Genomic DNA, 15318 nt, shown 5'->3' with positions numbered 1-15318 from the left:
AAATGTGTTGACTTTTACTAAAAAATGAAATGACTCTATTACTATGGAACGTACCAAAATGACAAAATTATACTATTATTATGGAACAGAGGGTGTACTCATTACTCATCACTTATCTTGGAATAAATGGAGTAATTTTTGTATCTCTTCCTAAAATATAAAAATAAAACACAATAGCGCATGTATCCCACCACATATTTATGTCATGTAATTTAATAGTGTGAATTGATTATAAACATAGACGGCATTTAAGAGTCTTCATCTATAAATCTATATGCAGCAGCATGAATTTTTTATACTATAATTATAATTATTTAATGTCAACCTCCATAAATGTACCACTCCTACAAATTCATTTTCATTCCGGTACAATTTTGTATATGATTTATGCAAGTTTAAAATACTAATTTGAAATATTGATGAAATATTTTATATGTATGACCCTCAAATCAATAGTTCAACGTGTGAATGATATGATTCAAATCTCCACTAGTATGTGTTGTGAATGAAGAGTGAATTTAATTTTTTTACATCTACCAATACCATCATCGCCAAAACTTAGATTATTCCATATCTATTACACTCTCTGATTTTGCAATTAGCTACATTCTACCATCTAACAATCCTATGATGTTTTCCCAGGAAAGAAACTCATACAAATTGGTGGATTGATCTTTGCCAAAGCAAGAATGCAAGAAGGCAAAATCCACAATCCATCCCCACAAATTAAACCTGATGCAACTGCAGGAACCATCAATCCAGCTTCCTTCCTATTTATTCTATTCCACACATACACAGCCAAGCTCCCAATGCACATGTCGATTGCGAACGCCCCCCCGACCAGGAACGGAACCGCCATAGCCATCGGGAGAGGGACGAACCTCCCGACCCTCCCTGGCGCCACGTCCCTCAACAGGTTCACCAAGACAGCGAACCCGAAGAACCCGTAGCATAGCTCCAGGCAATGACGAGGCAGAGACGAGAACCCCTCTACACCGAGAATGGCCATGTTCCGATAAATCAGCGCGTACGGCGCCTTGTAGCTCCCATTAGGGTTCCCCACGTCGAATGCCTTGTAGAAGAGGAAGAACGAGAGGGGCGCCACCACGCACCCGATGGCCGTCCCGATCGCCTGGCTGATGAGCATCGAGCGTGGGGAGGTCAGGGTCAGGTGAGCGGTCTTCATGTCGTGCATTAGGTCCGACGATATCGAGACCATCGACTTCACTAGGCCGCACCCGATCAGCCCGGCCACGACGCCATTCTCCTCCCCGCCCAGAGCCGCGAGGATGAATAGGGCGACCTTGCCATAATTATAAGACATGTTCATGTCCGTAAGGCCGGTCCCGTAGGCGTTGCAGAAGCTCAGAGACGGTGCGAAGATGTACACGACGACGATGTAGTACCACTTGAGCTGAGGAAACATCATCGGGATGATTATGGTAGAGACGACGGAGAATAACACGTAGCCAACGCAAGACACCCACAGCGGAATGCTCTCCCTCTTGAAAACCTCGTTCCTTCGGATATCTACCATGTTTTGATCCTTGTCGTCCGATTCTGTCGCCACGAACACACAGAGTGATCAGATTCTTGAACATCAGATAAACATTGATTCCAAAACAGAGAGAAATTGATTGATCACCTGAGATCTGATTCTTCTTGTGGAACGTCGTTCGCATGCTTTGGAACGTGAAGAGCAACGTCTTAACGAAGTTGTAAAGACCATCACCAAGAATGAGAGATATTGAAATGAAAACCTACAAATCAATACCAAAACATAAGTTTTTATGTTGGAAAAGAATTGAAAATGACAAGTTTTTAGGTGTTGCATACTTTGTAACCATTGAGACTCTTCATGCTGCTTTCTTTGATATCTTTCGGAAACCAATCCCCCTTCCGTTGGTCTATCAACGGCCACATGATGCCCCACGAGAGCACGGCTCCGAGAAGCAGAGACACGTTCACTAGGTGCGAGCAGATCATTCCTGCTCCGACGTATGTCATGCTGAAGTCGAAGAAAAACCTGTGGGGTTTAGCTGTTTCAAATTAGTTGCTATGCATAAACAATTCACGAGATCAAAACGGAAAAGTTTGCAGCGTACGTACGTTTGCTTCCAAGCTTTCAACCCGAAAGTGGGGAAATTGGCAAATCCGCATTGATCACCACCTGAGTAGAACCATTGGAAGAAGCTCCACAAGAAGCTGAAGGAGAAGAGCTTCCCGAATCCACGGACCTGTTTCCTGAAATCGGGATCAAGCTAAATACACATATGCTTGAACTAACTCGCTTTAACCTAGGAAAGATGGAAAGAAGGCCTACTTGGCCATCTTGTTTCCTTTGGCAGTGTGGAATCCATTGATGAGAACAGCAGTTGCAGTTCCACTGGGATATGGTAATTTGTAGTCTATGATCATGATCTGTCACAATACGAAAATTCAGGGATCCTTACTTGTTCGAACGGAAGGATTTGAAACTATTTCAGCATACCTTTCTAAGAGGAACCAATGCTAACAGACCTACAAAGCTAACAACAAACAGGAATCCTATCATCCAATCAAGAGCTGGCTCTTTCAGGTTCGCAGGCGAATTCCCCTGTGTGTCGACTCCCGCCTGCTCGTATATCTTCCTACTCATTCCCAAAAGATAGGATGCAAAACCACCTAAAGCCACAATGTTCAGCCAATATAGCCAACCAAATCAATCACATGTTCAAGAAAAGAGCAAAACATATGATCCAAAACCAAATCAATGTTATTCTTCCAAGAAAAGCCTAACCAAATCAATCAAAACAAAACCAGATGTTCATAGCAAAAGCATAACATATGAACCAAAAACCAAATCAAGTGTTCAAAGCAAAAGCATGACATATGAACTAAAACCAAATCACCAAATCAAATGCTTAAAGCAAAAGCAAAAGCAAAAGCAAAAGCAAAAGCAAAAGCATGACATATAAACCAAGACCAAATTCAAATGCTCAAAGCAATAGCATGTGATTCAAAACCAAACCAATGTTGAAAGATGCTGACCTCCATAAGCGAGGCCATAGCAAGCGACTGCACACGTCTGGATGACGGTGTTCTCCTGTCTCGTAAAGGGGGTTGTCGTGAAATTGGACTTTTCGAGCAGTGTAGTCCATGTTCGAATGACCACGAATGCAAGAAGAGCAGCTGATACATTGAGGTTTGGCAACAGCCCAGTTGACAGATTGAGTTTCATCAACACAACACTATAAATCATTCCAATAAATAAGCCAGCAATCACTCCTCGAATAGTAATCTGTTTTTCCCATGGAGGAAGCCTCTTCATGTCATCTGGCAACCCTCCATTTTCCTCCAAATTCTCAGTCTCAATTTCTCTGTTTTCATGACTCCCCATTTCCCTTTCCACACCAACAATTTCACAATCAAGAACTGGAAAATGCAAGTAATCTCCTATCATAATCACAAAAGGCAAAGAAATTCATGTCAATACAAACAAAAGCAAGAAAATGACAAGTCTTTTTTTCAAGAACTGAAAGAAATCATTAAATAAATAAGAATATGATTCCTTTCCACATAAAAGTTTACAAAGAATTCTTACCTGTATAGTACTATATGATTTCTTCCACTGAACAAGATGAAAATTGGATTTACCACAAAACCCACAAAAGATATGAATTCCACACATAAAACCTCCCACTCCCACGTGATTAGAACTTGAAATTACAATGAATTTCAGCAAAATGAGGTTTTTACCGCAATGCAGTATGATATGTGATGGCCAGAACCTGAATTTAAAGCTATGAATGAAATAGTTGGAATTCATTGCAAAAGGAATAAATTAGTTGAAATTGTGTACTAGTACAGCCGGAGTAGTACAAATTCAGGCATCATTAAATGTTTTTATTTGTACTACAAAATTAAGAGAAATTAAGTAAATCCCACTTTAGATTGTTGAACAAATGGTAGGCAGAAAATTTGCCATATCATCAATATTTCTACCTTTTTAATGTCACTATCTTTTTTTAAAACACAAGCAATAAAATGTGCGCATTTTCTTCAGCAATGCATTAAAAAATCTTGAATTTTCTTTATCTTAAAAAATATAAACGTGCAGTAGAAATAGTACTAGACTTGTAGCTAGATTAAACGTATAACTTTAAATAAAAAGTGGATCATGTTCAATGCACTATTGTTGGTGTTGATTCTTTCTCTCTCATATTGTGTGGTTGGAAAATTTATCAATTTTACATTTTAGGATTATGTTATGACATATAAATGATGTTATTTTAAGAGTTTTTTAAAGGATTGTGTACGAGAGTAAAAAAGAGGATTACAAAATTTATTAATTTTACATTTAAGGATTATGTCGTAATATGAAATCTAAATGATGTTATTTTAAGAGTTTTTTGAGGACCTTGTATACGAGAGTAGGGTTAGAGGATAGAGGGACTTTCAACAATTATGAGAAAATCGATAGCAATTTTTTATTTCTATATTTAAGGATTAGGTTGTAAGAAGGACATCTAAACTTGACATAAATAATGTTTCTTTTATGTGAAAATTAAATAAACCATATTATAAAAAAGTAACATGCCCTTAATTTTTTGGAGAAAAAAAAAACTCAAAGTTCATATATTTAGATTCAAAAATAAAAGTTTAGGGAAAGTCAGAAAATATTGAAAGTTCATATATTTACAGACAAATAAATTTATTAATAATAATATATTATTATTGTTGTTGTTGTTATTATTTGTCAATTTAAAACTAAATAAAATTTCTTACTTCAACCATTTCATCAATTAATTAAATAAATTTAATTGATTAATATAAATTTAAATTCTAATAACTTAACACACTAAACACATTAATTTATTATGAATTAATTATCTAAAAATTAATTTTCATATAAACAAACAGACATGGAGTATAAGTTCTGGAAAACACAATCACCAATAATTTTGTTTATAAAATCAATCAACTAAACTTGTTATCCCGATTCATTTCTTAATGCCTTATTATTAAATTCAAGAATCAAATGCTCCATATAACATTATCATATCAACAATGGGAGTATAATACTCTTTGGAAATCAGCTAGAACATTACAAAGTACTGGTTGAAAATGGAGCATGAGAGCATATGAAATGTGCAAAGGGATGGATGCGGTCCGGTCCAGTCCGGTCCGTGGCATCGGGGGGTCTGGCACTGGGAGCGGTCCACATTGCGGAGCTTCAGGTTGATCCACAAGCCGATTTTTATTTATTAAAAAACTAAGTTATGATATGAGTAGAGGTATGTTTGATGAGAAGAGGTATGATTTTACATAATTATAACTTAATATAAAAATTGAGAGGAATGACAATGTAGTAGGATTGGAGTATAAAATCTAGATAATAAAATAGGATATTGGATTGCAATCACTCTTTATTTGAACTTTTTGGTACAAAAACACAAAAAGAATCCTCACTGAAATTGACAAAGAAAACTTTTCACAGTGTGGCCCATATTGAATATTTTGTGTATATTGGAATAGTTATTAGTATAATTTGGATTTGTATATTGGAATAATCATTCAAATTTGGATTTACTTTTCTACTATTGAGAATCCCTTTTATAACTGATTGAGAATTTTGGAATCACTGGGTTCATTTGTTTCTTGATTAAAAAAGTGTATTGAGTCGAGTAGTTACTATCAATATTGGTATTGTTGGCTTAATAATTCGTCACCAGGGGCGGACCCACGTTGAAGGAGGGGAGGGCTTAAGCCCTCACCCTATTTTTTTTTAGTTTATTTTATTACTAAAATTTTCAAAAATTCTAAAACTTATCTCTCAGCCCTTACCTAAGTAATTTTATTTAAGACTAAATCATCAAAAATTGTAGGAAAAAGGGCTGAACAATCAAGAAATAAAAAAATGCAGATGATGAAATATAACAATGGCTACAGCTCGGTGGAGCTCGGTGGAGGAAGAAGATGACTTGACCAAAAAGGGTTAATAAATTATTATTATTATTATCATTATTATTATTATTATTATTATTATTATTATTATTATTATTATTATAATAGTAAAATGTGTCCAAATGTTACGCTCTTTACTGGGAGGTGTTTTTCGGCTATTGAATTAAATTACACTGCAACAACTTCTTAATACTTTTACTTTCATTTAGGCGTGTTAACTGAATTTTAATTTAATAACTTAGTTTTCCATTAATAAATTCAATAGATTCTAAATTTTATTCTCCACCGTATTTTTTTCCTTTTTCTTTGCAAATAATCCAAGCAAACTCAAAATTCGTTTTCATGGTCACTTTAAACAATAAGTTAATTTTTCTCCTTTTTTTCTTTTCAATTTAATTATGCAAAAACATTTTTTCTGCATTTTATTATATATTTTTATCACAAAAAATTCTCTACCCGTTTACAAAAAAATTATATTTTTTTTGTGGTATGTCCACTGTCATTTGTATTTTTTTTTCATCAATTTTTATCCTTTTTCTCTTGTACTTTTCCTATTATTTCTCTTTATTTCTATATCGTTATTAATATGTATTAAAATTTGCTCCGTTCACATATAAAACTATTTCTCGTTGACCGAGCTAATATATATAATAAAGCCATTACCAACAAAAAATCTTGCATCCCGTGCGTCACAATATCCACTATCTCAATAAATATCACTGCCTTCCACCTCCCTCAATCTAAAAAGATTGCGTTAGGTATTTTGCTTTTTTCTTTTAGAAGTAAATAAAATTATTTTACATTAAGCAGAGATATAGTCAATTGTGTTTTGACTACAAACAGAGTCTAAAAAATACTATAAAGAAAATAATCTCACCCAACTTAGGTGGGGAAAAAGGAAGAAGATGTAGTAGTGGTTTCGGTATTGTGGAAAATGGATGAAAATATTTTTCTTGACTGATGACTCATGAGTGGGTGGAAGATAATTTTATTTCATAAATAAGGCAAAACACATTGAATGATATTTTGGTTTTTGTTTGAATAGATCATGCAATTTTTTCGAATGATTTTCTTGCCGTTGTACTACTTTTCTATAGATCCTACAGCCTTGTTTCTGTAGTATAGTAGTATTTTACTACTCCATATCAGTTATTAATGACTTTAATTAGTGTATTAATGGCGTTAATTAATGTTTTTAAGCATTAAACATCGCACTTAATATAAATCATTTTCTCTTTGACCTGAGATATTATACTACTCCATATAGTATTCTCCGTCCCATAAAAATAGGGACATTTAAACATCACGATAATTAATGCATAATTGATAAAGATGAGTAGAAGTGTAGTTAAAATAGTAGTATTAGTGGATAGTGAGACTCACATTATTATTAGTGTTTAATTGTGGAGTTTAATGATATAAGTTGTAAATAAATTGATGTATATGAGTAATGAGTTGAAGACGACTTTTTCATAAATGGAAATGAAGTATTATTATCGGACGAACGAAAAAAGGAATATGTATCTATTTTTTGTGGACTGATGGAATACTATTGTTTTATGATTAAATATAGAAAAAATAAAGTAAAACAAAGAAAAAAATTGAGATATTATTTCTATTTTAAAAAACATGTCACTTTTAATGGTACAATCCAAAAAAATATAACACTTTTGATGGGACAAATGAAAGAGAAACATTATTAGTCAAGATTTTTTGCAGAAGATGGTGGTGTATATTTCCACGTCGTATCTCCACGTTATATCATCCGGGTCAATATCTAAGCAAAAGATTTTGGAGTATACTTCATCTGTCTACAAACAAATAGAAGTCCCATTTTTATATTTTTGTCCGTCTACGAATAGGATTCCTACTTTATTTTTATTATAAATGGTAATAAGATCATATATTCTACCAACTCATTCAACTTACATTTAATTTAAAACTAATATTCTATACAAGTGAGACTCATGTTCCACTAATTTCTTTTCACTCACTTTTCTTAATATTTTTTAAATTCCGTGCTGCTAAGAAATAAACTTATAATGACAAGAATGAAGTATTCAATGACTAAGTTACTACTCCACGATTCAAAATACAACAATAGTACTCTTACCAACCATGTCTATTGAAATGTACCTCGATGTCTTTTATTTTCTAGTACTACTATTAAAAGAGAAGTTTGGTCGTCAAATATCTTCTTACGAACTGCTTCTATTAGTTAAATCAACAAAAGGAAAAACTAAAAAGGTTTAACTTATAAAATTATGAAAATACAAAACCGATTTTAGAAAATAGCACAATATAAAATTACTGTTTAATAAAATATTAAAACATTGTCACAAAATAAATATATAGATTTTTTTTAGAAAAATGGACTAATATCTAGAGTATATTCGTGAAGATTAATATAGTAGTAGTAGTTTTCAATAAATTGATTTAAGTTTGACTCGAAAAGATTTATTTACTGTCTTACACCCTCAATATTTTAGATCCTACGACTAAATACAAACATCCTGGGGCGGACGCATGATTTTTTGTTGGTAGGGGCTTTACTATATATTAGCACTGTCAATGAGAAATAGTCTTATACATGAACGGAGCAAATTTTAATACATATTAGTAACGATATAGAGATAAGGAGAAATAATAGGAAAAGTGCAAGAGAAAAAGATAAAATTTGATGAAAAATTTTCCATAAATACAAATGACAATGGACATACCACAAAAAAATATAAAATTTTTGTAAATGGGTAGAGAATTTTTTGTGATAAAAATATATAATAAAATACAGAAAAAATGTTTTTGCATAATTAAATTGAAAAGAAAAAAAGGAGAAAAATTAACTTATTGTTTAAAGTGACCATGAAAACGAATTTTGAGTTTGCTTGGATTATTTGCAAAGAAAAAGGAAAAAATACGGTGGAGAATAAAATTTAGAATCCGTTGAATTTATTAATGGAAAACTAAGTTATTAAATTAAAATTCAGTTAACACGCCTAAATGAAAGTAAAAGTATTAAGAAGTTGTTGCAGTGCAATTTAATTCAATAGCCGAAAAACACCTCCTAGTAAAGAGCGTAACATTTGGACACATTTTACTAGAAAATAATAATAATAATAATAATAATAATAATAACAATAATAATAATAATAATAATAATAATAATAATAATTTATTAACCTTTTTGAGTCAAGTCATCTTCTTCCTCCACCGAGCTGTAGCCATTGTTATATTTCATCTTCTGCATTTTTTTATTTCTTGATTGTTCAGCCCTTTTTTCCAACAATTTCTGATGATTTAGTCTTAAATAACATTACTTAGGCACGGGTTGAGATATAAGTTTTAAAATTTTTGAAAATTTTAGTAATAGAAAAAACTAAAAAATAAAAATTGGGTGAAGGCCTCCCCTCCTTCTTCAACGTGCGTCCGTCCATGCAAACATCAATTACTATTGCCAGTAAATAACTAAATGCTAACGAGTAGATATAGAAATCTTAGCTTAGGCTACTGGGCTAGACTTATTTATTTTATTACACCCTCAATATTTTAGATCCGACAACTAATAAAAAAACATTTAGTACTAGTAAATACTACTAACACGCAGATATAGAAATGTTAGCTTATGCTACAGATTTGACCAAGTTGTTTGTAAGGGATTTACGCGCCCAATAATATTTGATAACGCTACAAATTAAGTTGGTGACTGGTACTCAAAGAAGAGCAACTCTAATAAACATTCAAATCTATAACAATACTCCCTCCGTCCATGATTAAGAAATTATTTGATTTTATAGAATAAAGTCACTAGATAAAGTTAATAGAATGTGAGACCTACTTTTATATATTGTAGAAAGAATTAGTAGAATATAAGATTCATTTATCAAATATAGTAAAAGTGAAATGAGACATTTATTTGTGGACGGACGGAAAAGAAAAATGAAATATTTAACGGCAGACAAAGGGAGTATATCTGTATATATACAGAATACAAGTGAAGGTGCCACTATAACAAGTTCAAGAACTTGATCACTGAAAACAATCGATCTACTTCAGCGTTAGTTCTTGTGCTGCAACCTCCCACTCTCTGCACCGGCATACGGATCGATGGTGACATTTATGACTGCAGGTTTCCTCGCCGAGAAGGATTCAGCAAGTGCAGATTTCAACTCATCAGGAGTTCCAGCAAGATAACCCTTTCCCCCAAAAGCTTCGATGAGGACATGATATGCTGCACCTGGAACAAAAGACGTCGGAGCAGGATCATCCTTGTAAGGTCCTGTTATCTCATCTGGGTTTCTCCGGTCACCACCATACACTCCACCGTTGTTGAAGACTATGACCACCACGGGCAGTTGATATCGAACGAGTGTCTGGAAAGGGCAAATAAAAGCATACACTGAATTAGCGCTGAAGAAACATTGCAGGTTTAAATTATTGGAGCCGAATTATCGCCGGTAGTAGCCTGTGTTGCCATCATAAGCACCTGATAACTTATCACGTTTCCACAACACACAGTTGATGAAATTTGAGAAATGTATATACTTGTGCCTAGGAATATTTCTGTTGGAGCTAAAAGCATCCATTTGCCAAATTTCACAGCTCGAAATCCTTATCAGAAGATTTGATCATTTCAGCTTTATTACCACATGCCTGAAAAATAAATTCTATAACACAGTTCTTGCGTCTTAACGTTTTTTTCCTGCTAGAGTGCAGTGAGCAGGACTATGAACAACTCACAATCACACATAGAGTTAAGAAGGTGCTAGAACATAAAAAATGTGCTCCTCCAAGAACCTACTGTAGGTGGCAGCAGGAACATCAAAGGATGAAAAAAAGAAAAAAAAAATTGGTAATTGTTTTCAAGATTCAAATTTGAAGATATTACATGGAAACATACTCATCAGGTGAAGTTAAGACACACTGCTGTATATTATGATCCTTAAAAACCAATTTTATGCCAGTGTCCTCTGACAAAAAGTGACATACACAATATACTCGACTAATATCCATCGACACTCCAATTCGCAACTAGGAAGCATAAATACAAAAGCCAATGTTTCACGAAGTTTATACAACCCTGTCTAAAGACTCTAAACTAAAAAGGAACAAGTATGACAGCGCTGCAATTCAAAAAATCCAGCAAGAGCTAGAAGCAATTCACCACTATATCCACCTTTACATTCCTCTACCAAAAACACAGCACCGGAAATACTAACAAGTTAAGCACACAAAAGAGTAAAATGCACACAGAAGCACCTAACTAGCTCTATCGATGTCTATGTCTCCAATTCCCAAACATAAGCCACATCTGTAAATTAGCTTAATAGTATAACACTAAGTGGCACGAATGAAAAAGAAATGTACCTCAACTTCCATAGCACTGAATCCAAATCCAGAGTCCCCTTCAACAGCCACCACTAAGCGATCAGGCGAAGCCACTGCAGCAGCAATGCAATATCCAAGACCAACGCCCATCGTCCCCCATGTCCCAGCATCCAACCTAGTCCTCGGCTCTGTCTGAACCAGCACGGACCGCCCTACATCCATGGTATTAGCCCCTTCGGAAACCACCACAGGCGCGGGACTCCCCACCCCCAAAATCGCATCCCTGATAATCTTCATCGGTGTCAAGAAATTGAACGGCACCACAACTTTCGACAACTGGACCTCCATCTTCGCCACATTGTCTTTGCCCTTGTTCCTCACAGCCTCAACCCACGGATGAGTCTTCCCCAAACAGAACGGATCATCCTTGATTTCCTTATGAATCATCCCCACCACTTTTGTGGCATCTCCCAATATCCCTAAAAATGGCTTCCTCAGCTCAAGCTCTTCCTCGCACACATCCACAATGATGAATTTCACGTCTTTCGACCACTTAGGCGGCTCCCCGAAGTGCAGCAGCCAGTTCAGCCGCGCACCAACGATCAATGCGACGTCGCATTTACCAATTGCCAGTGATCTGGCGGCCGTGGCCGCTAGCTCGTGCTTATCCGAAATCAGCCCCTTCCCCATCGGAGTAGGTAAAAATGGAATTCCAGTGCTCTCTACTAGCTTCGTCAGCTCGTTATCGGATTTGGCATAAGCTGCCCCCTTTCCAAACACGATCAGCGGTCTCTGCGCTGACCTCAGCAGTTCCACCGCCTTCTTAATTTTGGAATTGTCGATTCTCGGCTTTTCAATTAGGGCTTTGTCTCGTGATTTTAGGGCTTCGGCGATCAATCTCTCGGCCTCGGACTCATCAACAGTCTGGTGAAGCACATCGGTGGGGAGGTCTAAATACGTCCCCCCCGGGCGGCCCGCGACGGCCCAATCGACGACGCTGAACACGGATTTGGGGATTTCGGTGATGTCGGTGGCCTTGGCGGAGAATTTGGAGAAAGGTTTAACGGCGGCGATTTGATCGAGCTCCTGGAAATCGCCGCGGCCGGTGAGGCTCTGATCGGAGGAGCCGGAGATGAGGATCATCGGCCAGGCGTTGGCGGCGGAGTTGGAGAGGCCGGCGAGGCCGTGGACGCAGCCGGGGCCGGAGACGGTGAGGAGGACGCCGGGACGGGCGGTGAGGTAGCCGTAGGCGGAGGCGGCGTAGCCCGCGGATTGCTCGTTGTGGAAGGCGATGAAGCGGACACCGAGGGCTTGGGCGCGGTTGGCGAGTGAGGTGACGGGGATTCCGACGACTCCGAACATCCTGTCGATGCCGGCGCGTGAGAGGCACATGGATACCAGAGCGTTCCCGTCAATCGCTGGGGGCGGATTTTTGACGTGAGCGTCCGCCATTGGAGAGCGATGACTGAGAAGCAGGTGTGGGAAGAGCTAGAACTTGCCAATTTGGTGTGAGTTTTGTGTGTGTGTGCGCTGTGTGATTCGGTAAATATAGCTTTAAAAATGGCAAGGTAACGTAGAAGAAAACGCCTACCCTGGATCAGTGCGCCAAAGAAGTACCGTATAGTATATTATTAAGAGCATCCACAATGGCGGCGAGCGGACCGGTTAGCCGATTCCCGGCGCTGGCCGGTCCGCTCGCCGAACCATTGCAGTAGGCGAGCGGCAAATCGGCGAGAAAAACGGCGAGTGCACGCCAATTCCCGGGCGCTGGCCGATGCGCTCGCCGATCGGCTGGCCGCCATGCTCCCGATCGACTAGCGATCGGCCAACCGATTTTTTTATTTTTTCTTATTTAATTTTCGAAACACTATATATACGCGATTTGCACGTCATTTTCATTCACACCACTTGTTTTATGTACTTTTTAATTAATGTACTTTTTTAAATTTTAATATCACTATTGAATTTTCATGTATCTGTGTCATATATTTAATTCCGTATTTTATGTGATTGTTAATTATTTATTTTTTTATAATTTTGTTTATTGTGGCTAGGCTATGGCTGGCCTATTGCTTGTCCAGTTGTTTGTCCTGATGATGTGACAGAAGGAGTTTTTAATGCTGATGATGTGGCAAGTGGAGTTTGTGACTAGGCTGGCCTATGGTTGGACTATCTCTATTGGAGATGCTCTAAGATTTAAGACTCCCCATCCAAAGAGCATGTGGGCCCGAACCCATATTTATTAATTTTTTACTCCATGTTATTCCCCAAGAGCAGAACACCCATGTCCATACTCTTCCGCAAGGCCATGTTCAAGGGTCACGTCATTCTATTATTCAATATAAATAAAATATTTCCACAATATTAAAATGCATTAAAAATATTCAAAATACTATTACTAATTACCGAAAAGTTAAAAATTACATAATTAAAGCCTAAAAATTAAAAATTTCATAATTAAAGTCTAAAAAATAAAAATTACATAATTTAAATCCTAAAAAAAATTTACATAATTAAATTCATAAAATTAAAAAGAGTTCACTACTCGTTGCCGAATTTTGCCCAAATGTGTTTGATTGGGTCTTCTTGTAGCTCAATGTGGGTTTTGGTATCACGCATTGTGCGTATTGTTTCGATCCTCTCGCGCACCGTCGTATGCACACCTCGGCGTGGGGGAGACCGTGCGGTTGAGCTTCCGGCTTCATCCTTATCGTAAAAGTTAGCCGTCATCGGTCCTTCGTTAGCTATAATATGAATCAGAGATAATTTGATTTGAAAAATGGATGATGAATGTGTGTATTTGTAGATGATTTTGAGATTAAAAAAATTCAAAAAAATGGTAATAAAACGACTATATTTTTGGGAATCGGAAAATATATTAAAAAAATTTGGTATTCTTTTTATTTAAAAAAATAGAAAATACCAACGAGCAGCGCTGTGCCGTCGGCAAGAGCACAGCGGCGGACAGGGGGTGCCGCGCCGACGGCACGGACAGCGTCCTTCCCCACAAGCACCGATGAGGATGCTTTAATGATCTTAGGTGGGGTCCGATTGCCAAGATAAAAGTACTAATATATAATCTATGGTTGAGTTGTTGGATTATTTTAATCATAGGGGGGTATCTATGACTAATTATCCTATGATTATCCATCTAGGATTGAGTTGTCCATCTATGATTGAGTTGTGAGAATGAATCTCATGAACCAAAAACACTATAAATTTAATCTCGAATACAATCTTGCAGATCGAACACCCCATATCGTATAAATAGTCAAATATAGAATGGTTATACATACTTAAATATAATGGTTACATCAAATCCTTCCCCTAACTGAAAGATAAATAACAATAAATATGGTGCGGTGGAGTCTGGTGAGTGTGCATGCTATTTTTTTGTTTGATTTGGCTGATTTTTAGGCAAGAACAATTATCGGTGAATGTGAATTGTATACTGTATATCTGTTTGATAATAGTTGAAGCATTTTTTTGCATCGAGATTAAAGAATAAGTAGTATTCCTAGTAGAAAAAATAATATCGATACATGAATATATAATAAATAAAGAAACAAATATCATTATAAAGAGAATACAATGGGGGAGAAAAATGATAATTTCATAGATTTTTATGGAAGCGATTTAAATATGATTAGGATGGGATGGACAGAGACTAATTTAAATCAAATGAAGCTATTCAAAAATGAAAAAATAATACTGTATGAAATAAATGGGACAAAAGAAGCAACAAAATTAAGCAAAACTCAATTTTTGTTCTTGAACGTGAGCTGACGATTTTTGACTCAGCTCCAATTTCTAAAAGACAAATGAAAATTGGTCACGTTTTCTCGGACGAAGGATGGTTATTTGATTAGAGGATGCATAATTAATTTGACATGTGCATTTTAAAAAATATTTTTAAAGAGGTATATAATTCTAACAATACCACTCCGATAGACTTGTTATAATGGAGATTGTGGAAAATTATGCTAAATTGTTTTGGGATGAGTCGTGGTGGATTGATAGTAAGTGCGATCAAATGGTTGAGCACTT

At 36.2% G+C, this 15318-nt stretch overlaps 2 protein-coding genes across 3 annotated transcripts; both read right to left on the bottom strand.

Annotated features, from left to right (window-relative positions):
* Positions 1-453: 453 nt before the first annotated feature.
* Positions 454-3845, bottom strand: LOC121750129 (metal-nicotianamine transporter YSL3-like). 2 transcript variants are annotated; one of them, XM_042144594.1, is made up of 8 exons: positions 3584-3845; positions 3031-3383; positions 2492-2664; positions 2324-2421; positions 2110-2244; positions 1837-2026; positions 1646-1760; positions 454-1560 (listed from the first exon to the last, which is right to left on the bottom strand). In XM_042144594.1, the coding sequence occupies exons 2-8, from the start codon at positions 3377-3379 to the stop codon at positions 626-628; spliced, it is 1995 nt and encodes a 664-aa protein (XP_042000528.1). In that variant the 5' UTR covers positions 3380-3383; positions 3584-3845; the 3' UTR covers positions 454-625. The 2 variants fall into 2 exon arrangements, with proteins under 2 accessions (XP_042000528.1, XP_042000527.1); XM_042144593.1 differs by having other exon boundaries at positions 3031-3435; positions 3584-3844.
* Positions 3846-9802: 5957 nt separating this feature from the next.
* On the bottom strand, positions 9803-12858 carry LOC121750258 (2-hydroxyacyl-CoA lyase-like). The gene is made up of 2 exons (XM_042144764.1): positions 11311-12858; positions 9803-10316 (listed from the first exon to the last, which is right to left on the bottom strand). Exons 1-2 carry the CDS (start codon positions 12721-12723, stop codon positions 10002-10004), a joined length of 1728 nt encoding a protein of 575 aa, XP_042000698.1. The 5' UTR covers positions 12724-12858; the 3' UTR covers positions 9803-10001.
* Between the last annotated feature and the right edge of the window lie 2460 nt (positions 12859-15318).

This window comes from Salvia splendens, chromosome 10 (genome assembly GCF_004379255.2).
Source record: "Salvia splendens isolate huo1 chromosome 10, SspV2, whole genome shotgun sequence".
Lineage (NCBI taxonomy): Eukaryota > Viridiplantae > Streptophyta > Magnoliopsida > Lamiales > Lamiaceae > Salvia > Salvia splendens.
Note: the sequence above shows the minus strand (reverse complement) of the source record. Positions and strands in the feature narration are given on the sequence as shown.